This window comes from Balaenoptera physalus, assembly GCF_965194825.1.
Source record: "Balaenoptera physalus genome assembly, chromosome: 15".
Lineage (NCBI taxonomy): Eukaryota > Metazoa > Chordata > Mammalia > Artiodactyla > Balaenopteridae > Balaenoptera > Balaenoptera physalus.
This window is the reverse complement of record NC_138894.1, coordinates 73,482,383-73,505,628: the sequence shown is the minus strand read 5'-3', so window position 1 is coordinate 73,505,628 and position 23,246 is coordinate 73,482,383. Positions and strand designations below refer to the sequence as shown.

General features: G+C 41.7%; 1 protein-coding gene across 1 annotated transcript in view; it reads right to left on the bottom strand.

Annotated features, from left to right (window-relative positions):
• CAPN13 (calpain 13) overlaps positions 1 to 21,697 on the bottom strand; it is a 73,499-nt gene extending 51,802 nt beyond the window's left edge. The window contains 2 exon segments of the mRNA XM_082426196.1: positions 1,571 to 1,611; positions 1,614 to 21,697. Of these exon segments, the coding sequence (XP_082282322.1) occupies positions 1,571 to 1,611; positions 1,614 to 1,767 (195 nt within the window). The 5' untranslated portion in view covers positions 1,768 to 21,697.
• Positions 21,698 to 23,246: the final 1,549 nt, after the last annotated feature.

Here is a 23,246-nt window from a genome sequence, read left to right as displayed (position 1 = left end):
AATGAAAAATGACCCCCTGGTAGAGCTTTTGGATGGGTAAGCTTTCGGATGAGAAGAAGAATGGGAGTAAAAAGTATCTGGCCCCTGGCTGCCTCTATTTTGGGTTCCTGGAATGATTCTGTGTGAGTCATTTCATTTCTGTTTGCCTCAGTTTCTCCTGGACCTCAAAAGACATCACAATTTGAGATGTTGCTGGAATTAGATAATAAAAAACTCTCAACCCTTTCTAAATAAAAATGTTATAAATTCTTTAACACTATAAATATGGTCTCACATCTATTGCTCAGTACCTTGTGAAAAAAAAAACATTCTAAAAGAATCTCATCTGAAAATAACAAAGGGAGAAAAATATAATCCTTCCAAGCTTTAAATAGAGTTCACTGCTCTGCTCTCTGTAGGAGTGAAGTCCAGAAGTAGGGAGTCATTGTTGGGGATTTACTGCCTCTGGATGGTAAGATGGATTCTAGAAGCTTGAAGCACCCCCATCTTAACTAAGCAGCGTCCTAAGCCCCACCTGATCCCCACTCACCCTCCCCTTCCCCAAAGCTACAAATTGGTCCTCAGTTAGGACAAGAGTTGTTACCTCCAGAGTTTCCGTCTTGTTCTATGTCATCAGAAAATACCTATTCTGTATAACCTAACCTGGCTTTATTGAGTGTGTTGCACAGAGTGCTTGGCAGTTCATTCGCATTCAGTAATGCTTGCTGATATTATAATCATTAGCTTACTAGACATTATATTCTTTCCTCTTATTCTAGGTTCTGCTGGCTGCTTTTGGAAGCATGAACAGGAGGTTTGAGCAACAGGGCCCTCAAAGTGGCCCTTAGCCAGGTCCTTTGCATCAATGAAAATGATATTATGAGAATGTTTAGTGGGCTGAGAAATTTCCCTTGGAGCTTCATGCCCTGAAACTGAGATAGTTCTAGAAAAACCAACAGGGCTCACCTGGCTTCAAGGTGGAGTTAGTGGTCGTCTACTGGGGTGGGGGAGTCGGGGGTTTGAATATTGCCATGAAATACCTCCCTAATTTTATAGCTGATGTTTACAACTCTTTTATAGGTGATCAGCCTTTACAAGATTGAAAATACACATATACATGACAGAGGCAAGGCAATTGTTGAAATTCATCCTATTGTATAAGTGACTGACATGTTATCTTCCCTTTGAGTAAATTCTAATAAGGAAAGAAAAAAGATAAAGACCGTAATACCTGACAGAATAAAGAATGATGAAGACTGACAGAGGGGCTCATTTACGGAGATTGAAGAGAACCCACAGCTACTACTACAATCCTCCTACCCATGCATTCCCATTTTTAATGTGGGAATCCTAAGGCATGTAATCTAGTGACATGCTGTCTTAGAACTGGGGTCCTGCTTCCTGGTACAGGGTCATTCCATCCCACTGTGGATACAACACTATAGCTGAGGGACCAGATGAACTTCAGTCTCCTTCCAGTTTAGTTTGGTCCAGCCCTGAAAACCAGGTCTCAGGCCCGTCATTTCAGGGGGAGGCACCATGGGAGGCACCATGTCAGAGGGTCCAGGAGCTAGAGAGGAGGCTCGCTTACCTTTGGCCGCATCCAGCTTAGGCTGGCGAGGTTTTTCCCTTGAGCAGCTGTAGACCTATGGAATAAGTCTCAGCAGGGAATGTCTCGTCCTCAAACAGCAGGCCTCTGTTTAGGCAATAATCCCGTAAGGAGTAAAAGTCCTGTTGTTTGAACTTGATGATGGGGGTCTTGGCTAGAAGCTCCTGGTTGTGCGCCATGACTCTTCTTGGAAGAGGTATAAGGTCTTTCCCTTTCAGTGAGAAAACAGGATATTTTTAGGGGGCAAGCCGTCAAGTCCTTTGCATCATTAGATGTGAACCCCTGAAAGGCACTCAGATGTCCCCCACTTTTACATGTGAGGAGACTGAGACCTAGATCAGTGCTGTCCCTGGTGACACAGCCAGTTGGTAGGTGAGCCCAGACTACAATCCAAGCATCCTTCCTTGTAGTTCAGTTTTCAGTCTGCTGTACTGAACAGCTTCTCAGGATGTTCTTACGTGCGTGAGAGACTATTCATACATTAATGAACATTTATTGAGTACTGACTTTATACCAGGCACTTTTCTGAATGCCGGCAATCCAAAGATAAATATGACATGATCTTTATCCCCAGGGGGCTCATTATCAAGTGGGAAAAATAGATTAGACATTTCAACAACTAGCTCTCATTCAACAGAAACGGTCTAATTAAAAATGTGTACAGAGTCCTGTGGATGGATATAAAGAGGAGGAGCTAGGAACTGCCAAGGAGAGTCTGGGGCGGTTCTCCCACAAGCACTGACATTGGAATTGGCCTTGAGGGAAGAAGAATCTGCCAGGTGGAGAACTGGCAGGTAGGTTAAGAAAAAAAAAAAAAAAAGTCCCTCCAGGTGCCCTGAGTAGCAAGTACATGGAGGACCAGGAGCTGGACTGGAGAAGTCATGGGTGTTAGAGGGGGTGGGAGGGGCTGGAGAGTCAGTGGGGCGAGGGTTGGGAGTAGAGAGTTTTGGCAGACAAGGCCAGGAAGGTAGGTTGGAAAGCTGGATTGTTTTCGTTGTATACCCTGCAAGCACTGCGGCGCCACTGAAGAGGTAGATTATGATCCAATCTGTGTATGGGATTGTGGAGCAAGTGGGAGACCACACAGCGGGATGGGGAGGGTCTGAGACAGGGCAGAGGCTTGAAGGCTGCTGCGTATTTGTCCACGGGAGAGACAGCGTTAGAGCAGTGGTAGTGAAGATGGTGGAGAGACAGATTCCAGAGTCACTTTTTAGGTAGAACCCGTAGGATTCGATGATGAATATAGGGGCGGGAGGTTGAGGATGTGGGGGAGGAAGAAGAAGAGGCAGTGCAGTGAACAATCAAATGAGCTTTGAAGTTTGCTCTCTGCTCTCACCACCTACCTACCAGTTCTGCAGTAGTGCGTTAGTATTCAAGCCTGTGAACCTATCTCTCCACCTGTATGGATTAATGATACCAACCTCAGAGGGTTTATTGCTGTATTAAATGAGGTTGGACCTAACAGACTGAACAGAGTGACTGGCAAACAGTAGCCACTCAGTAAATGCTGGCGCCCTAATTTCTCTAAAGAGCAGTCAAGGTAGCCTGGGTTTTCTTGTCCAGGAAGCCACAGGGGTGTAACTGATGCCATTTACCAAAATACGCATCACATCCTCCATCTGCAAGGCAAGCTGGCTTGGATCTGAATCCTAATCCACACTTACTAGCTGTGGCACTTGAAAAACCTCCTTAGCCCATAAAGTCGTGCTTTTCAATCTTCTTTGACCAGGGTCTATAAAGGTGACACAAAAGACCGGAAGGTCCATATGTCCTATCCATACCCACTTCACAGCGAAAAAGGCATCAGGTAATGCTAAAGAACTGGAGAGGAACATGAAAGAACAACTCGTAAAGAAAGAATATGAGCTTACAATCAGGATCTCGGATCACAGAAAAAATACGCAAACTTAAAAAATAACTTACGATTTTCTTACGATTAACATATAATAGTAGTATGTTGCAAATTATTTAGATAGCACAAATTCATCGGCAAAATAGCACCAATAAGTATCATTGTACACGCATATTTGGAGGGAATGATGCATACAATTATCTAGCAAAAGAGATAAGAATAATTTTTATTTGAACTATTAGGTTGGACCATATGAAACTGCCATTTTTATAGGTCAAAAATGGTTGAATATAGTATCACATGGTTTAACCTAAGGTAAAAATGATTGAATATGAGCAATTTCCTTTGGTTTAGCCCAGTATGATATATACATTTCTTCAATCTAGTTCTTGGAAAATAACAGGTGAAAATACGTCACTGTACCTCACCACTCCCTATAGGGTTAAGAGGAGAACCTACAACAAACTACATAAATAGTGATAAAGCTGAAATAACAGTAAGGTATCGTTCAAGAACAAGAAAATGTTAGTAGAAATCGGTTGCCTATTGAAGACGATGGCAATGACACCTGATAAGGGAGAGTTGTGAAAACTGTGGGTCCACCATCTGTACACATACTTAGGGATAGTGGAGCCAATACAGCGCTGCCAAGCCACCCACCTACGATTACGAGACTGTTATTAAGCAGCCCTTAACTGCAGGTAAAAATGAGTCTGAACAGTTTGGCTTGACTTCTCTATGAGAATCTTGCAAAAGGGCCTTATATTTGGGGATCAGTTCCCAGGCTCATCTGCAGGACCCTCACTGCCCACCACTGGCCAGTGCACCAGCTGACTTTAGGAATTCCACTTCTAAGACTCACTTCCCTCATTTGTGAAATGGAGATGCCATTAATATGCATGATATAGAGTTGTTGGAAGACTCAGACAAAAACATGCTTGTCGAATACTTAGCACCGTGACTGGTGAGCAGAAAGCAGTCAATCAACAGTGGTTATTAGTATAGTTAACATTCTTATCATTTTGGCCATGAAAGGACGGTGCAGCAGCCCCACACCCTCTAAGAGGAGGACCTGCACTTACGAATGACAGGCCAGGCTCAGAGGGGCCTGCAGGGGTGAGGGCCAGGGGTGGGACATCAGACCTGTGCCCTCAGCTCTGCTACTCCTCTGAGAGCCCGGAAAGGAAGGAGAAGGCTCTGGGGGACAGGCGGCAGGTTTGGGTGTCCGCTGTTGGAGGAGGTGGTCTGCTGCTTTGGGAAGGAGGAGAATCTTGATGTGGAAAAGAGAAGACAGGCTGGAAAGGCAGCCTCCACCTGCACAGACCTCACACCTACTGGGCCCACCTTCTTGCTCTCCAAATTGCTAATGGCTTTACCAGGGAACAGCCTGTAGACTCACTTTCTCAGGCAGGAAGGGTTTACAGAATTTGACAACATCTTGCTTGTGTGTGCAGCAGAAAAGGCCAAACAATTTTCCTACCTGTCACTTTGGGGAGGGCTCTTTGGCTTATTTCTTTCCTTCTATGTCCTACTCGCCTCACTTTGCAAAAAAAAAACAAAGGCAGGAGAAGACTCTGCTCTCTTGATAAAGAAAGAAAGATAGAAGGTCTACCTGATATTCAGGATAAAAACCAGTCTTGCTGCTGGGGTATCTCTTGGGTCTAGTGAGAAAAATGGCACAGGAGGAGCTAGAAAAACGGCAAAAAGAGTTGATATCAAGTTATTTTTTTTAAATTGAAGTATAGTTGATTTATAATATTGTGTTAGATTCAGGTGTACAGCAAAGTGATTCAGTTATGTATAATTATATATATATTAGATTCTTTTCCATTATAGGTTATTATAAGACACTGAGTATAGTTCCCTGTGCTCTACAGTAAATCCTTGTTGCTTATCTGTTTTACATATTGTAGTTTGTATCTGTTACTCTCATACTCCTAAATTTATCCCTCCCCCCTCCCTTTCCCCTTTGGTAACCAGTTTGTTTTCCATGTCTGTGAGTCTGTTTCTGTTTTGTATATAGATTCATTTGTATTAATTTGTAGATTCTATGTATAAGTGATATCTTATCACTTAATATTTGTCTTTCTCTTTCTGACTTACTTCACTTAGGATGATATTCTCTAGGTCCATCCATATTGCTGCAAATGGCAATATTTCACCCTTTTTTATGGCTGAGCAATATTCCATTGTATATGTATATATCTTCTTGAACCATCTGTTGATGGGCACTTGGGTTGCTTCCATTTCTTGGCTAATATAAACAGCAGTGCTATAACAGTGGGGTACATATATCTTTTCGAATTAGAATTTTCATCTTTTCCAGATATATGCCCAAGAGTGAGATTGCCAGATCATATGGTAGCTCTATTTTTAGTTTTTTAAAGAACCTCCATATTGTTTTCCGTAGTGGCTGCACCAATTTACATTCCCACCAACAGTGTACAAAGGTTCCCTTTTCTCCACACCCTCTCTAGCATTTATTATTTGTATACTTTTTGATGATAGCCATTATGACCACTGTGAGGTGGTACCTCATTGTGGTTTTGATTTGCATTTCTCTGATTAGTGGTGTTGAATATCTTTCACGTGCCTGTTGGCCATCTGTATGTCTGCTTTGGAGAAATGTCTATTTAAGTCTTCTGCCCATTTCTTGATTGGGTATTTTTTTTTTTTGATATTGAGTTGTATGCAGTTTGTATATTTTGGATACTACCTGTTAAAGTTCTTAAGGTGAGAACTGTGTGAGCTAATGAATCAAGCCTCAGAACTAGGATGAGAAGCAGGTAAGAGGTATATAGTTGGTGGTTCAAACCTGTTCTTCTGCTCCCATCAGTGTCTATAAAATGAGTTTGATTCAGTCCTTCCCTCTGTCCTCTACTGATATGGGCAACTGTGTTAGTCTGCTCTGGATGCAACAAAATGCCACAGACTGGGGGGCTTAAAGAACAGACATTTTCTTCATCACAGTTCTGGAGGCTGGAAGTCTAAGATCTGGAAGCCAGCATGGTCGGGTTCTGGTGCAGACTCCCTTCCTGGCTTACAGACGGCAGCCTTCTCGCTGTGTCCTCACGTGGCAGAGAGTGGCAGAGAGAGAGGGAGACCTCTCTCTCTCTCATTTTCTCTTCGTATAAGGCCACAGGCCTATTGGAGTAGGGCCCTAGCCTTATGACCTCGTTTAACCTTAGTTACCTGCTTAAACGCCCTTTTTCCAGATACAGTCACATGGAGGGTTAGGACTTCGAACCGAATATGGGGGAAACACAATTCAGTCCACAGCAGTGACTAACCCCAGGCTGTACAAACAACTCTCACGACCCCAGCTGCATATTTCAGGGAGTGTGTGGATCAAAGAGGACCTGGGGGCCTACCAATACTTAGATCTTAGTATCTTTGGTCTGCCAGCACCTCGTGCCAGGCCTGGCGCACAGTAGGTATTCTATAAAATTCTTATGAGTGTTGGTGGAATGAATGTCACATGTCAACTATTCTCAAGCGTGTTCTGTGGAGAAGCCTCCATGGATAACAAATTATGAGGTCAAACTGTTTTGGAAAATATTGCATATTGAATAGACTTTATGAAGATTCACAAAAGACTCCAAGAAGTCCTTCAATAAAGAAACGAATTTAAGTTTGCTTTCAGTGTTTCAGACATATATAACCAGCAAGTCTTTTTATTGGAAAGTTCTTATTAATGTGTGGAGAAGATGGACAAAAGTTAAAAGACCTCAGAAGAAAAAAAAAGCCCCAAAGTTAAATGACTGCAGAAGATCCCAACTCAAGTCCTTATTCTGCCCCTTAATAGCCATATGAGCCTGAGGAAGTTTTCTAAGCACTTAGAACTTCAGTTTCCTCTTCTGTCAAATGGGTACAATGATACTTTGTTGAAAAATAAAATGAAAAATATGTGGGAAGGGATTTAAATCATGAAGCATTATACAAAGATATTATTTATTTCTCTGACTCCAATAATCTTGTTCTAACCTTTCTTGTATTGCTCCCACTCAGAGGTGGATAGTTGTTAAGAATACACAGGGGGGGCTTCCCTGGTGGCGCAGTGGTTGAGAATCTGCCTGCCAATGCAGGGGACACGGGTTCGAGCCCTGGTCTGGGAGGATCCCACATGCCGCAGAGCAGCTGGGCCCGTGAGCCACAACTACTGAGCCTGAGCGTCTGGAGCCTGTGCTCCACCACAAGAGAGGCCGCGACAGTGAGAGGCCTGCACACCGCGATGAAGAGTGGCCCCCGCTTGCCACAACCTAGAGAAAGCCCTCGCGCAGAAACGAAGACCCAACACAGCCATAAATAAATAAATAAAGAGTAAAAGAGAGTCAAACAAAAAAAAAAAGCTAAGAATACACAGGTGGATGATCCAACTACTTCTGCCTGGACACAGGATTAAGCGCACTTATCCCACAGACAAGACGCCCCCCCCCCCCCAACACAATTGTGTTGGTGTTCTACATGGAAATTCCAGACTGGGTTATCTTTGGAAATGGAGAAGATAAACATGTATGGGTGTGTGTATAAATGCTCTTACAAATAACTTTAATATATACCAAGACAATTTCCTGTGAATTTTCCTAAAGCTTTTTTTTTTTTTTTTTTTGAAGAGTAGTCATCGTCCTCTCAAGACAAGTGAGCTTCAGACATATTTAAAAGCAGGATTTTTTTCCCCCAGTGGGTCTCTCAGTTAATAGAAATCTTCCTAAGGATGGTTTAACAATAGGTAACCAAACTCTTTAAACTATACAAACCAACACATTCTTTAATTTTTAAATTAGGCCACTTTTGATACATATAAGAGAATATGTAAGCTATATAGGTTATAAAATATCATAATCTCATGAACACCCATGAGCCTACCACCAAGGTTATGAACTTACCAATACTTATGAAGGTACCTGTGATTTCCTCCCTGATGCCACTCCCTCACCTCCCCCAGAGGAGGCCAACACCAGAATGTTGTGTTTATCATTCTCTTGCTTTTATTGAAAAATAGCTTTATCACATATTTATGCATTTCTACATTGCCTTGTTTTAATTTTGCTTGTTTTTCAGCTTTTTAAAATTACACAGGAGTTCCAATTCCTTTATGGCAATGTAAGAAGCCCCCTATACAGCCCACCTCTTGAGCTGATTATAGCTATAACCTCTGGAAACAACTACCTGAGAATCTGAAAACAAAGGCCAGCAAATCATATGGGGGAGTCAAAACTTGGAGAAGAGACAAGCATGAAGGTGAATTTCCAGGTCTTTGATATTTGTCTCTCACATTTTTGCCATGAGGGTGGGCCCCAGTCATGAAGTGGCCTGGTGCAGATGACTGAAGGAAACCCTGCCATCTTTCTGGGGAAGGAGTTCCTACAGACCTCGGGGGAGAACACCAGGGGAAAGAAGCAGAGTAGAGAGGGCACCAGAGAATGAGATCCTCTAATTATGTAAGTAAACTTGCACAAGTCTTAGCCTAACCCACCTGTATTACAGATGTGTGGTATGTATCCAAACCAGCACAGCAGAGGCTTAAAGAAACGAATTGAGATTTGAATTACTTCCCACAGAAGGTGAGCTAGAATGCATAGTCTGAACTTAATCAGGTTGATTCCTGCTTTTAAAAAAAAAAAAAAAAATCAACATTCCCCAGAGGATTATAACAGAACACAAAGTCTACCCAACATAACATTCACTTTGTCCAGGATATAATCCCAAACTTCTCAAAATAAAAGAGTAAGAAAATGTGACCCATTCTCAAGAGAAAACACAACTGACAGGTGCCAACACTGTAGTGGCCTAGATGTAGAAAATTATAAGAAAAAGACTTTAAAGCAGCTACTAAACTATGCTCCATGAGATAAGGGAAAACACACTTGAAATGAATGAGAGGATAGGCAATCTCAATAGAGAAACAGAAGTTATAAAAAAGAAACAAATGGAGACTTTGGAGTTGCAAAATATAAAATCTGAAATAAAAAAATTCACTGGATGGGCTTAAGAGCAGAATGGAGGTGACAGAGGAAAGAATAAGTGAAATGAGAGGAAAGAATAAGATCAATAAAAAGTATCCAAGTCAAGAACAGATTGAATAAAACATTGAAAATAAAGAATAGAACCACAGGGAGACATGTGATGTGATAACAAAAGGTCTGACTTATGTGTAATTGAAGGTCCAGAAGGAGGGGATCAAGATATTAGGGCAGAAAAAGTATTTGAAGACATAATGGCCCCAAACTCCCCAAATTTGATGATAAATTTATGAATTCAAGAAGCAAGCAAAGTCAAGAAAACCATAACTGAACACATCATAACCAAGCTGTTGAAAACCAAAGATAAAGAAAAAATCTTGAAAGAAGTAGAGAAAAATAACACATTAAATAGAGGGAACAATGGTGATAATGATGACAAATTTGTCATCAGAAGCCCTGGAGGACAGAAAACAGTGGAATAACTTTAAAGCATGGAAAGGAAGAAATGTCAACCTGGAATTCTGTATCCAGTGAAGATTTCAAGAATAAAAGTAAAATAAAGACATTTCAGATAAACAAAAACTAAGAGAAATCATGTAGAGACATGCCTCAGAAGAAATGATAAAGGAAGTTCTTTAATTTTTTTTTAATGTGGTGGAAAATTATTTTATTTTTTTCAGTTTTCCTGAGATATAATTAACAAACAGCACTGTATAAGTTCAAGTGGTACAGCATAATGACTTGACACACATATTCTGCAAAATGATTACCACAAGAGGTTTGGTTAATGCTCATCACTTCATACAGTTATAAAAAATGATTTTTCCTTGTAAGAACTTTTATTATTTGCTCTCTTAGCAACTATCAAGTATACCACACAGCAATGTTAACTATAGTCATCATGTTTTATATTACATCCCTAATACTTATTTTATAACTGTAAGTGTATACCTTTTTACCACCTTCATCCAGTTCCCCTAATCCCATCCCCTGCCTCAGGTAACCACAAATCTGGTCTTTTTTCTATGAATTTGGTTTTATTTATTTTTAGCTTCCACATATAAGTGAGATTATTTTTCTGTCTGACTTATTTCACTTAGCACAATGCCCTCAAGATTCATCCATATTGTCACAAATGGCAGGGTTTCCTTTTTTTATGGCTGGCTGCAAAATATTTCATTATAGATATGTACCACATTTTCTTTATCCATTCATCTATCCATGAACACTTAGGTTGGTTTCATGTCTTAGCAATTGTAAATAATGCTGCTATGGGTGTAGCTATCTTTTCAATTTACTGTTTTTGTTTTCTTTTTTTCATCTTTATTGGAGTATAATTGCGTTACAATGTTGTGTTAGTTTCTGCTGTATTAACAAAGTGAATCAGCTATATGTATACATATATCCCTATATCCCCTCCCTCTTGCGGCTCCCTCCTACCCTCCCTATCCCACGCCTCTAGGTGGTCACAAAGCACCGAGCTGATCTCCCTGTGTTATGCGGCTGCTTCCCACTAGCTATCTATTTTACATTTGGTAGTGTATATATGTCAATGCTACTCTCTCACTTCGTCCCAGCTTACCCTTCCCCCTCCCCATGTCCTCAATTCCATTCTCTACCTCTGCGTCTCATTCCTGTCCTGCCCCTAGGTTCTTCAGAAGGTTTTGTTTTTTTTTTAGATTCCATATATATGTGTTAGCATATGGTATTTGTTTTCCTCTTTCTGACTTACTTCACTCTGTATGACAGACTCTAGGTCCATCCACCTCACTACAAATAACTCAATTTCGTTTCTTTTTATGGCTGAGTAATATTCCATTGTATATGTTGTATACATATATACAAAGAAGATATATATAAAGAAGATTGTGCCACATCTTCTTTATCCATTCATCCATCGATGGACACTTAGGCTGCTTCCATGTCCTGGCTATTGTAAATAGTGCTGCAATGAACATTGTGGTACATGACTCTTTTTGAATTATGGTTTTCTCAGGGGATATGCCCAGTAGTGGGATTGCTGGGTCGTATGGTAGTTCTATTTTTAGTTTTTTAAGGAATCTCCATATTGTTCTCCATAGTGGCTGTATCAATTTACATTCTCACCAACAGTGCAAGAGGTTCCCTTTTCTCCACACCCTCTCCAGCATTTATTGTTTGTAGATTTTTTGATGATGGCCATTCTGACCGGTGTGAGGTGATACCTCATTGTAGTTTTGATTTGCATTTCTCTAATGATTAGTGATGTTGAGCATCCTTTCATGTATTTGTTGGCCATCTGTATATCTTCTTTGGAGAAATGTCTATTTAGGTCTTCTGCCCATTTTAGGATTGGTTTGTTTGTTTTTTTGATATTGAGTTGCATGAGCTGCTTGCATATTTTGGAGATTAATCCTTTGTCAGTTGCTTCATTTGCAAATATTTTCTCCCATTCTGAGGGTTGTCTTTTTGTCTTGTTTATGGTTTCCTTTGCTGTGCATAAGCTTTTAAGTTTCATTAGGCCCCATTTGTTTATTTTTGTTTTTATTTCCATTTCTCTAGGAGGTGGTTCAAAAAGCATCTTGCTGTGATTTATGTCATAGTGTTCTTCCTATGTGGAAGTTCTTTAATTTGAAGGGCAGTAAAATGGGAAAACTGAATTTTTGGAAATGGCATATAGTAAATACCTGAATAAACATATAAGACTATTTTTCCTCTTAAATTCTTTAAAATACACACGTGTTTAAAGCAAAAATTATAACATTGTCAGGAGAGGTTTCAAATATATGCAGATATAATTCATATGACAACTATAATGTAAGGAACAGTAGGAGGGAATTAAAGGGACCTATATGGTTGCAAATTTTCTGTATTTTACAATGAAGTGGTACAATAGAATGTGAAAGGTAAGGTATGTGCATTCTAATTCCTAGACAACCACTAACAAAATAGGTAAGTTAAAATGGAATATGAACACATATTCAAATAATCAACAGAAATCAATTAAGGCGGAATAGTGGATAAAACAAACAAAATGGACCTAAATCCAAGCATATTAATAATTAAATGTTAATTTAATTCCAATAAAAGGCAGAAATTGACAAAATTGATAAAAAAGCAAGACTCAACTATATGCTGCCTATGAAAGACACGCTTTAAATATAAAGGCATAGGGGCCTCCCTGGAAGTCCAGCGGTTAAGACCTCATGTTTCCAATGCAAGGTGTGCAGTTTCTATCCCTGGTCGGGGAACTAAGATCCTACATGCTGCATGGTGCAGCCAGGAAAATTTTAAAAATAAAATAAAATAAACAGCTGTTTAAAAAAAATATAAAGGCACAAATAATTTGAAAACAAATAGATAAAAAGAAATATACCATACAAACAGTAAGCATAAGAAGGCTGGGATGAACGTTAGTAGATTGATTAGTCAGACTTCATAACAAAGAGTGTTACCAGGGATAAAGTGGGGCATTTAATACTGGTAAAAACAAATCAGGAAGAAATAAAATCATAAATCTGTAGGCACCTAATAATAGAACCTGAAAATATATGAACCAAAACTTAACAGAATTAAAGGAAGAAAGGAACAATCCCACAACTGTAGTAAGAGATTTCAGCATGCATTTTTCATCAATTAATAGACAAACTAGACAAAAAAAAGTTAGTGAAAACATAGACTATCTGAATAACACTATCCATTACCTCAATCTAATTGACACATATATTGATACTACACTACATCTATAAACTGCAGTATATACTTTCTTTTCAGATGTGTGATACACAATCACCAAAACAGACAATATGCTGGGCCATAAAACAATATTATTTCCAAAGATCAAGTCACATAGGGTATGCTCTAACCGCAACAGAATTAAAATTAGAAATCAATAACAATATTTAAGAAAACCCCAAATATCCAGAATTAAACACACTTCTAAATAATCTTGAGTCAAAGGTGATATCATAAGGGAAATAAGAAAACCTGAAACAAGTAGAAGTAAATAAAGAGCAGAAATTAATAAAGGAGAAAAACAGTAGAGAAAATTAACAAAGCAAAAACTGTTTCTTTGAAAAGATCAACAAAATTGACAAACCCAGAGTCAAACTAGGCAAGGAGAAAAGAGTGAGAACACAAATCACCATTATCATCATTGATAAAAGAGTTATCACCACATATTTTATAAACATTAGAGATCTAATAAGAGACTACTATGAACAAGTTAATGCCAACAAATTTTGTAAGTTATATGACATGGATAAATTTCTTGAAAAATATAAGCTTACCAAAGTTGACCCGAGAAGAATCTGAATAACCTTATATCTGATCAAGAGATTGAATTTGTTATTAAACGCTTTCCAGGGACTTCCCTGGTGGCACAGTGGTTAAGAATCCGTCTGCCAATGCAGGGGACACGGGTTCAAGCCCTGGTCCGGGAAGATCTCACATGCTGCGGAGCAACTAAGCCCATGCACCACAACTACTGAGCCTGTGCTCTAGACCCCACGAGCCACAACTACTGAGTCCACGTGCCACAACTACTGAAGCCCGCACACCTACAGCCCGTGCTCCGCAACAAGAGAAGCCACCGCAATGAGAAGTCTGCGCACCAAAACGAAGAGTAGCCCCCGCTTGCCGCAACTAGAGAAAGCCCGCACGCAACAATGAAGACCCAACGCAGCCAAAAAAAAAAACTAAAAAAAAAAAAAAGCTTTCCAAAAAGAAACCCCCAGACCCAGGTGGTTTTACTAGTGAATTCTATTATACCTTCAATGGAAAAATAGCACTAATCTTACACACTCTTCTTCAGAAATTAGAGGAGAAGGGAAACACTGCTGAATGTATTTTATCAGGTCAGCATAACACTAACAACGAAGCCTTATAAAGGAATCCACCCCCAACCCGCCCCGAAAAAAAATTATGAATCAGAGTCCCATGTGAGCAGAGATGGCAAAGATCCTTAACAAAATTTTAGGAAACCAAATGTAAAAAAGAAAAAAAACAAGGATAATACATCAAGACTAAGCTGGTTTTATTTCAGGAATGTAAGTTTGGTTTAATCCCACAAAAAAAAAAAATCAGTGTAATTAGCCATATTAAAAGGCTAAAAAGAAAACCAATAACTGAATTAGGATTATTTGACAAAATTCAACACATACTTATGATAGAAACTTTCAGAGGAGAGTTACCTGAAAGAGTAGGTAATATTCTCAAACTGATGAAGGACATCTATGAAAAATCTACAGCTAAAATCATACTTAATGATGGAAGAGTGTGTTTTTTTTCCGCTATGATCATAATTAAGGCAAGAATGCCTGCTGCCACCATTTCTATTTCACATTGTACTAGAGGTCCTTGCCAGTTCAATAAGAAAATAAAGAGTAAAAAGATGTGAAAGAAGAAAAAAATGGTCCCTATTTGATATTTGGATTGTAGAAATGAACTACTAGAATTAATAATTGAACGTAGCAAGGTCACAAGATACAAGCAGCAAACAATAGGAAAACAGTAGCATTTTATTGAAAATGTTTGGGGAAAAATCTAACTAAAGACATCCAAGCTCTCTATATCGAAAACTAAAAAACACTGCTGTGAGAAATTAAAGACCTAAATAAATGGAGAGATAGATCAAGTTCATTGCTCAGTATTGCAATTCTCTCCAAATTAATCTATGGATTCAATACAATCCCAACCAAAATTCTAGCATGCTCGTCTTTTAGAAATTGACAAGCTGATTCTAAAATTTATATCTAAATTCAAAAGATCTAGAATAAGCAAAGAATTTTGAAAAAAGAAAAAGAAAAAATTGGAGGACTTAGCCAACCTGACTTCAATACTTGTTATAAAGCTATACTATTGGCAAAAAGATGGATGAATAGATCAATGGAGCAGAGTAGAGAATCCAGAAATAGACCCAAACATATATGGTAAGTTAATTTTTGACAAGGTTCCAAGGCAGTTCAATGGGGACAGAAACATCTTTCAAAAACTGATGCTGGAGCAGCAGGATCTCCATGTGGAAAAAAGATAAACACGAACCCTTACTTCATACCATATACAAAAATCAGTCAAAATGATCACAAACCTAAAGATAAAACTTAAAATTATAGCACTTTTAGAAGAAAACATAGAAAATATTTGCGATCTTGGGGTAGGTAAATGTGTCTTTGGTAGAACACAAAAATGAGCCTTAAAAGAAAAAAAAATGGATAAATTAAACTTCATGAAAAGTGTGAAAGACACCATTAACAAAAAAGCAAACGATGGACCAGGAGAAAATATTCATACGTAGCACATATATTAGGCAAAGGACTTGTATCCAGAATATATAAAGAACTCCTATAAATCAATAATAAGAGGAAGACCACTGATCCAAAATGGTCAAAAGATTTGAGCATTTTACCAAGAAATATATAAAAATAGGCAATAATCAACGTGAAAAAAATGTTCCACTTCTTAAGTCGTCAGTGAAATGGAAATTAACACCACGATGAGATACCACCACACAGGCAGTAAAAAGACTAAAATTAAAAATACTGACTACACTAAGTATTGGTGAGGCAATGGAACAGCTAGAACTTTCATTTACTACTGGTGCCTATGGGAAATGGCACGACCACCGAGTACCAGTGGTTTAGCTTTTGCATATATTCAACTTCACTAAATATGCCACAGTATTTTCCAAGATTGTATCAATTTATAATCTCACCAGCAATGTAAAAGAGTTCCCACTGCTCTATTTCCTTGCTAACACTTGGTATTGGCAGGATTCTTATTTGTATGCATCTGGTGGGTGTAAAGCGGCAACTCCTTGCAGTCTTAATTTATGTCCCCTTGAAATTACTGGTAAGACTGAGCATCTTTCAATATAATATTCTTCATTCACATTCCCCCTTGTAAGAAATGAATATTCATATCTTATGCCCATTTGTCTATAAGTTATCTTTTTCTTATGGACTTGTAGGAATTCTTTATTTACTCTGGATATTCATATTTTGTTGGTTATATGTGTTCTAAGCATCTTCTCCCAGTCTGTGGCTTATCTTTTTACTTCCTTTAAAATGTCTTTGGATGAACAGAGATATTCTTCACTTTACACAATATAAATGTGTTATGAATCTTTTCTTAGAAGTTTCATTTTTATAAATTGAGCCAAATGTTAATTTTTATGGGAACTTAATGTAAGAAACTTTGTGATTCTCTTTTTATAAACAGAAGGCTTATTTGTAATTTACACATTCATTCCCCCGAAGCATTGGTTAAAATTTTTTATAGCTCTATAATAATATTTTTAAGAAGTATGATATTCATAGCAAAATTCTGAAATGGACTTGCAAAGAAACACTGAGTACTTAGGAAATGATGTGTGTATTTCTAGAAGCAAATATAGCCTTACCAAAATAAGTTACTTAACTTTCCCGCTCTTTTTTTTTCTGATTCTAAAAATAGAGTTCCAACTCCAGAGGAACAGGAGAATGCCATATATATGGTCATATGTATTGATTTATATAAATACAGATAGATAAAATATCTTGATTTTTAAAAAGTGTTTGATAAAATCACCCTTTATTCCTTATATATAAGATGGTAAAACCAAACAAGACCACTAGACTGGGTAGGTTATATCCCACAGTATTGTACATAAGTACAGTGTAGAGTAGCACCGTAAAGTAAAATATAGTAAATATAATTCACAGTTTGAACCAGAGATCATAGATTAATGATTCTGGATTATCTTGGAATCATCATACTGTAACAGTCACAGAACTCTGTCCTTTGCACTAACATTTTTAATCTTGGTCCTGGATGAAGATGTTGAAATGAAAACGAAGTTACTTTTCAACGTTTTCATCATTTTTAATGATAGAAAGAAAACAAGAACAATTAACCACGCAGATGGCAGAATCCAAATTCTAAAGGACCTCAAAACCAGGAAGATGGAATTTAACCAAAGGAACTGCAAATCTGTCTTCACATTTAAAAGTTAACTGTGCAAGTGAATAGTGAGTGGGTTCTGCCTTGGCTAAATTTCATTTCAGAAATATTTTGTGTGGCTTACTTGACTTCCTGCTTTAAATGAGGCAATGTGGTGAAAGACTTGACACAATCTGAACTGCTATCACAGTAGTAAGGGGTTGCTCTAGACAGGATAGCTCCAGCCCCCTGTACAAAGCTGCTCGACACCACATGGACTGTTCAGTTCTGGAGGCTACATTTCAAGAGGTACATCAACAACCTCAGTGGTGTCCAGAGAAGGTATTAGAGTAGCATAGGGCTGCTTGCAAGGATGGTTTCCTGGCACGCGGTTATAGCCACCGGGAAAACGCGATGACTTTTTCTAATTGGCAAAAACATGCCATCAGCTAAGCATGCAAGGAACCTAGAGGTTACTTCCTGGGAAATTGGAAATCTAGAAACGTTTATAGGGAGAAAGACAGACTGAAAGACTTACAATGACTGTCAGAGCCAGCCCTGCAGTCCTGATCCCCAGCCCTCTACAATAATCCCGGTCCGAGAGAGCATGGATTTAATCACCTCTGGTCCCACAGTTGGGCTCCTCCTTGCTGCTTCTCTAACCCCCAAGGTAATATTGCCTTTCGGAAAACTAGGCTTTGCCTTGTCTCTTAAAAAAAAAAAAAAAAAAGACATCATGGAATGGTGGTCAAGAGCATGTGGAATCAGGCTGAAACTTTGGTTCAAATCCAGATGTGGCTTAGTGACGGACTGACTGAGCAATGCCAAGCCCTTAATATCTCTGAGCCTCCTTTTCTTACGTATAAAATGCACTGGAGGTGGTGGTAGTAAAACCAGCCTTTTAGCACTAGGTGGGTATTAAAGGAGAAGCTTCTTGTAAAGGGCTTGGCATGGGACATAATGAAGTCTAGGTAGGTAGGTCTCGTGACCATCGCCCTGTCAGGATCTCCCCAGGTGCCCACTGCCCTGTCCCTGTGACAGGTGGAAGCACCCCAGGGATTGGCCAGTTACTCCTGGACTTCCAACAGTAGGTCTCCTCAGGTCCCCAGAGTTGAGTCCAATAGAGTAGCCACTAGCTACATGTGGCTCTTGAGCACTTAAAATATGGTAAATGCAACTAAGGAACTGAATTTTAAGTTTTATTTAATTTTAATTAATTTACATTTAAATTTGAATACCCATACATGGCTAGCGGCCACCTTATTGGACAGAGCCGAGAGTAAGAGCTGCTAATGGCAGCCATGACCACAGAACCAGGAGGGCCCTGAGCACCCTTCAGTGGAGAATGTCAAGCCGAGGTTGGATGATTATTAAAGGGGGGTGCAGAGGCATCCCTGAATTAGACAGATCCTTTCACTTTGACCTGCTGGGGTTCTCTGCACTCAGCTGCTTTTCTTCAACATGATATTTTTGCCACCAAACCACCCAGCTGCTTTCCGTCAGTGACACGACAGGACAGACCTCACAGTGACAGGTGCAAGGCTTGCCCTGGTGACCCGGCCTCCAGGCTGAGCTTAGAACATCCCAGCCAAAAAGGGGGATTCTCTTTGCATTTTGTTTTCAATCCGCTAAGAAACAGGAAGCAGCGTTCAATTGTTCCCTGCCCCGGAAGGATGCACACCGCTCTCTCCTGGCTGGTGTTTTCCAGAACAATGGAAATAAATCTGATGTAACGTAGCAGAACACGACAAGGGACAGTTTTCCCCTTAACAAATACTCATTTGAAATGGTGCCCACACCCTGCACGAGGAGCGATCTATTTCCCACAACAGTGTTCCAGCAAAACCCATTACTAATTCCACAACTCAAATTAAAACTAACAGAGCTTGAAGGCTGGGGCTAATGTGCTCCCTGCCAACAAGGAGCGAGGAAGGGTGGGGGGAGGGGCCCGGCGCATTTCGTGCGTATGTGTTTAATTACACTGTTTAAGCATCGAGAATAATTTAGGCACCGGAGTGGAGAAAATAAGGCACTTAACTGCTCTCTGGAGGAAAAAAGCCCCGTGCAAACCACTCTCAGCTGTGTGATACCTCGCACACCTCAGGGCTTTGTGGGGCGGGGAGAGAGAGAGGAAGAGAGAGAGGGAGGGAAGGTAAGGAGAGACAAAGAGAGGGGAGAGGGAGGGAGAGAGGGAATTTTGTGCATGTGCAAATCTACTGTGAGTTGGGAGGACACGTGACTGTTTCTCAAGGAGAGCTGGTATGCGGTGGTGTAAAGGTGAGAATGAACATATGTTTTAGGTTTTACGATTCAACTTAACACCTAGACCAGTGCTTTCCCTGGGTCACTCTCCCACTTCAGAATCATCTCAGTGAGGTTCCCTGCCTTGGTGGCCTGAAAGCCATGAGTGAGGTTTGTGGCCCCCAAAAAGGCAGTCCTCAGAGGAAGTCTACCCAGGGCTCTCTTTGCAGAAGGGGAAACTGAGGCTTAAGATCAAACAAGAGGCGTTTGGACAGCGCTTGGAGTAGACGGCTGTCCAGCCCCCAGCTTCAAGGCTGGTGCCCTGGCCTGGACGCAACGCTTGTCCCTGCCAAGGGGCACCTTACTTTCTGTTTCATTAGGGCTGAGAGGGGTCTGAGAATCTCTGATCCAAGGGCCACAGGAGAGGGAGTAATGAGAGAAGCCTCTCACGTGGCTTCAGATACACAGTGCCGCAGCGCCTCCAATGGGGAACAGGTGCCAGAGAAGTGAGTGCTCAGAAGAGAGCTATCCATGGCCTGCCAGTGACTCTGGGTTCAGGGCCAGCCCGACTGCCAAGGAGATGAACAGCCTGGCAAGAGAGAGGCAAAAAGCAGAAACCGCTTTGCATGGCCCACAGACGATGCAACCCTACCCTGCTCTCTCTGCTGGCCTCGCCATGTGCACCCAGCCTCCTTGGGGACTCATGGCCTAAGGGAGCTCGGAGACCTCAGCTGATGGGTCCCGCCCAGGCACTCTATGGGGTAACAAAGAGAACGCCTGCCTGGCAGAAAGGAGTCTGCACTGCTCCACTAAATTTGTGAGCCGCGCCTCTCCTCTGGCCTCAGGTTCCCCGCTTGGAACACTGAGCAAGTTGGATTTACTCTTCCAGGTGCTTTTCAGCTGTAATGTTCTGTGTCACGGGAACTGAGAACGTGAGTTCTTACGCACCCTACGTGATACTGTTGAGCAGGTAGTGAAACAGGGATATAGTATTCCTTTCAGTTAGGTTCGCCATGTGCAAACACAAAAAATCGGAACGTCTTTGCATGAAATGATTGTCCTTACCATCCCCAAAGTGCTTTGGTATGTGTCATTCAATTACAGAAGAGGCCTAGAAAGCTCCTGAGTAGACTGTCAATGTATTCTGAGAACAAGGCAGAGTGTTCTTTCTGGGTTCTATAATTACATGTGTCCCAGAAACACCGTGTAATATTCGGTATGATCTTGGATTTCTGGGCATGTTTCTTTTTTTTCTCCCCATCTATAAAGAGAGGATATACTTCCCATTTAGCTAATTCAAGCTCCCTCTTAAGCTAATTAGGGGGATTTAGGAAGTTGGGGCCTGTCATGTATCAAATGATAATCTGGTCTTAAGAGCTACTATTTCCAACCCATCCTCCCCAGGCCGCTCCAGACGGCTCACGTCCCAGCGGCAGGAACCAGAGAGGGCTAGGCAAGCACCGTGCTCACTGAGTTTAGGGCCTTTTAAATAATTTCTTTGGAAGGCGATACCACATTTAGACAATCAGCATATTCTTAAACGATTTCCTCTTGGCCTATCTTCTTAGGCTTTCAATGAAATGAGACAAAGAGAAAGAGAAAATGGATAAAACAGAGAGACAGGGACAAAGAGACCCAGACAGACGGGGGCAGAGAGACAAAGACAGAGACAGACAGCCAGCAGAGACGGAGATGGTGATGAAGAGAGTGGGAGGAACAAGAGGGCCAAGACATGGAGAAGGGCAAGTCCACTCATAAAAAGCATCCATGTGCAATGCCAGCATACGACTGTGCTGAAATCACACCCAAACATCACCATGCTTTCTCACCCCTCAGACGTGAGCACTTGAGGCACACCTGGAAAACAGATGTGCAACGGCTGAGACTCCCTGGTGGAGCTCTTTGAAGTTCCCTCCTGCTGTGACAGAGCCACACGGGGAGATCCAGGGGATCAACCAGGGGAGAGAAAAAGGCGGACAGCAGCAGTTGCACCTCTGGCCAGGTTACCTCGGGCATCCCGGTCTGTACCCGGCCACCCCTGGGCATCTCAGGCCTGTGGAGGCCACAGAGGTGAGTGGGCAGAGCCTTGGACTTGGGCCTGCTTCTGGCTCTGCCAGTGTCCACTCCTCACTGTGGTGTGAGGGTGCGGGTGGGGAGAGAGGTACACTCGCACCAGCACCCAAGCACTGTGAGGGAGAGACTCCCTTTTCTGACCAGCTCAGGGACATAAGATGATGGTATGTCCCCAAAAGGCCCAGGCCAAGCTACTTGGTCTGAGACTTTTCTGAAAGCAGGCTTCCATCCAAGTGGATGGAGTCATGCTTGTGGGGTTGGGGACAGGGCACGGGTCAGCAAAAGGGGAGAAGTTTTTTTGAAATTAAGAGTTTTCTGAGGGACTTCCCTGGTGGCGCAGTGGTTGAGAATCTGCCTGCCAATGCAGGGGACACGGGTTCGATCCCTGGTCCGGGAAGATCCCACATGCCGCGGAGCAACGAAGCCCGTGCGCCACAACTACTGAGCCTGCGCTTTAGAGCCACAACTACTGAGCCCGTGTGCCACAACTACTGAGCCCGTGCGCCTAGAGCCCGTGCTCCGCAGCAAGTGAAGCCACCGCAGTGAGAGGCCCCCGCTCGCCGCAGCTAGAGAAGGCCTGTGCACAGCAACGAAGACACAACGTAACCAAATAAATATTTTTAAAATAAAAAAAAAGAGCTTTCTGAATTAATTATGTTGAAGAGCATCACAAAAGAGAATGAACTTAGAACACGACTCTGTGTGTGAGCATGTGTATAAACGTGTGTATAAGCGGGTGAGTGAAGCAGTTTTGAAAAGCAGGTTGAGGGGGGTGTTAAGCCTCTCAGGGCTCCCATGCTCTTTTCTTCACTCTTAAGAAGCAGAGACAGTAGGAAGAGAGAGGAGCAGAAATGGTCTAGGAGCCTGCTTGGAGGCGGGGCCGAAGGGGAGGTGGTGGGAACGACAGGCCAGGTGGGAGAGGGACCGCGCCTCCATCCCTCCAGCGGAAGACGGAATGCAGACGCTGCCACAGGAAACCTCGGCCTCCCTTCCGCTGCCTGGGCTGCAGGCCAGAACAGGTGACGGGGGCAGGTGAGTCCTGTGCCCATCTGGAGGAAGCGACCTGGTTGAGGAGGTAGCCAGGGTCCTCAAACAGCATCAGAGGGGGACAGCGTCTGGATCAGGACAGACTCCGAGGCATGTGCCTGTGGCCCAGCTGCTGGCCCGTCCTGAACGCCTCTGCCCTGAAGTTCTCCCCCCGGCAATGCCATCTGAAAGTTTCTTCACTTCTTTTCAGAAGCCGAAAATTTCAGACATGGAGCGTTATGATGTAGCTCGGCTGGCGGCAGCCTCTTCTCGTTAAGGATTAGACTGGGGAGAAAACAGAACATTTGGCTAAGAGACCCAGGGAACAATTCCTGTGACCTCTTCTACCTCAGGCACTTGAGAACCAACTGGATCCAGATGTGTCATTGGCTGTGCCTCCAGAAGGCAGATGTGTGGTCTGTCCGGATGGAGACAAGCCCCCAGGGTCTCTAGTCCCCAGGCTGTGATGGGGTCTGGCTCAATTCTCTGAGCTGTGTGGGAATTCTTGGTCAGGCTGGATCCACAGGCATGGCAGGGCGGACCTAGCCAGTGATCAGAGGGCAGAGTACTGCCCAAGGGACCACTCTTTCAGAGAGAAGTCAAAGTT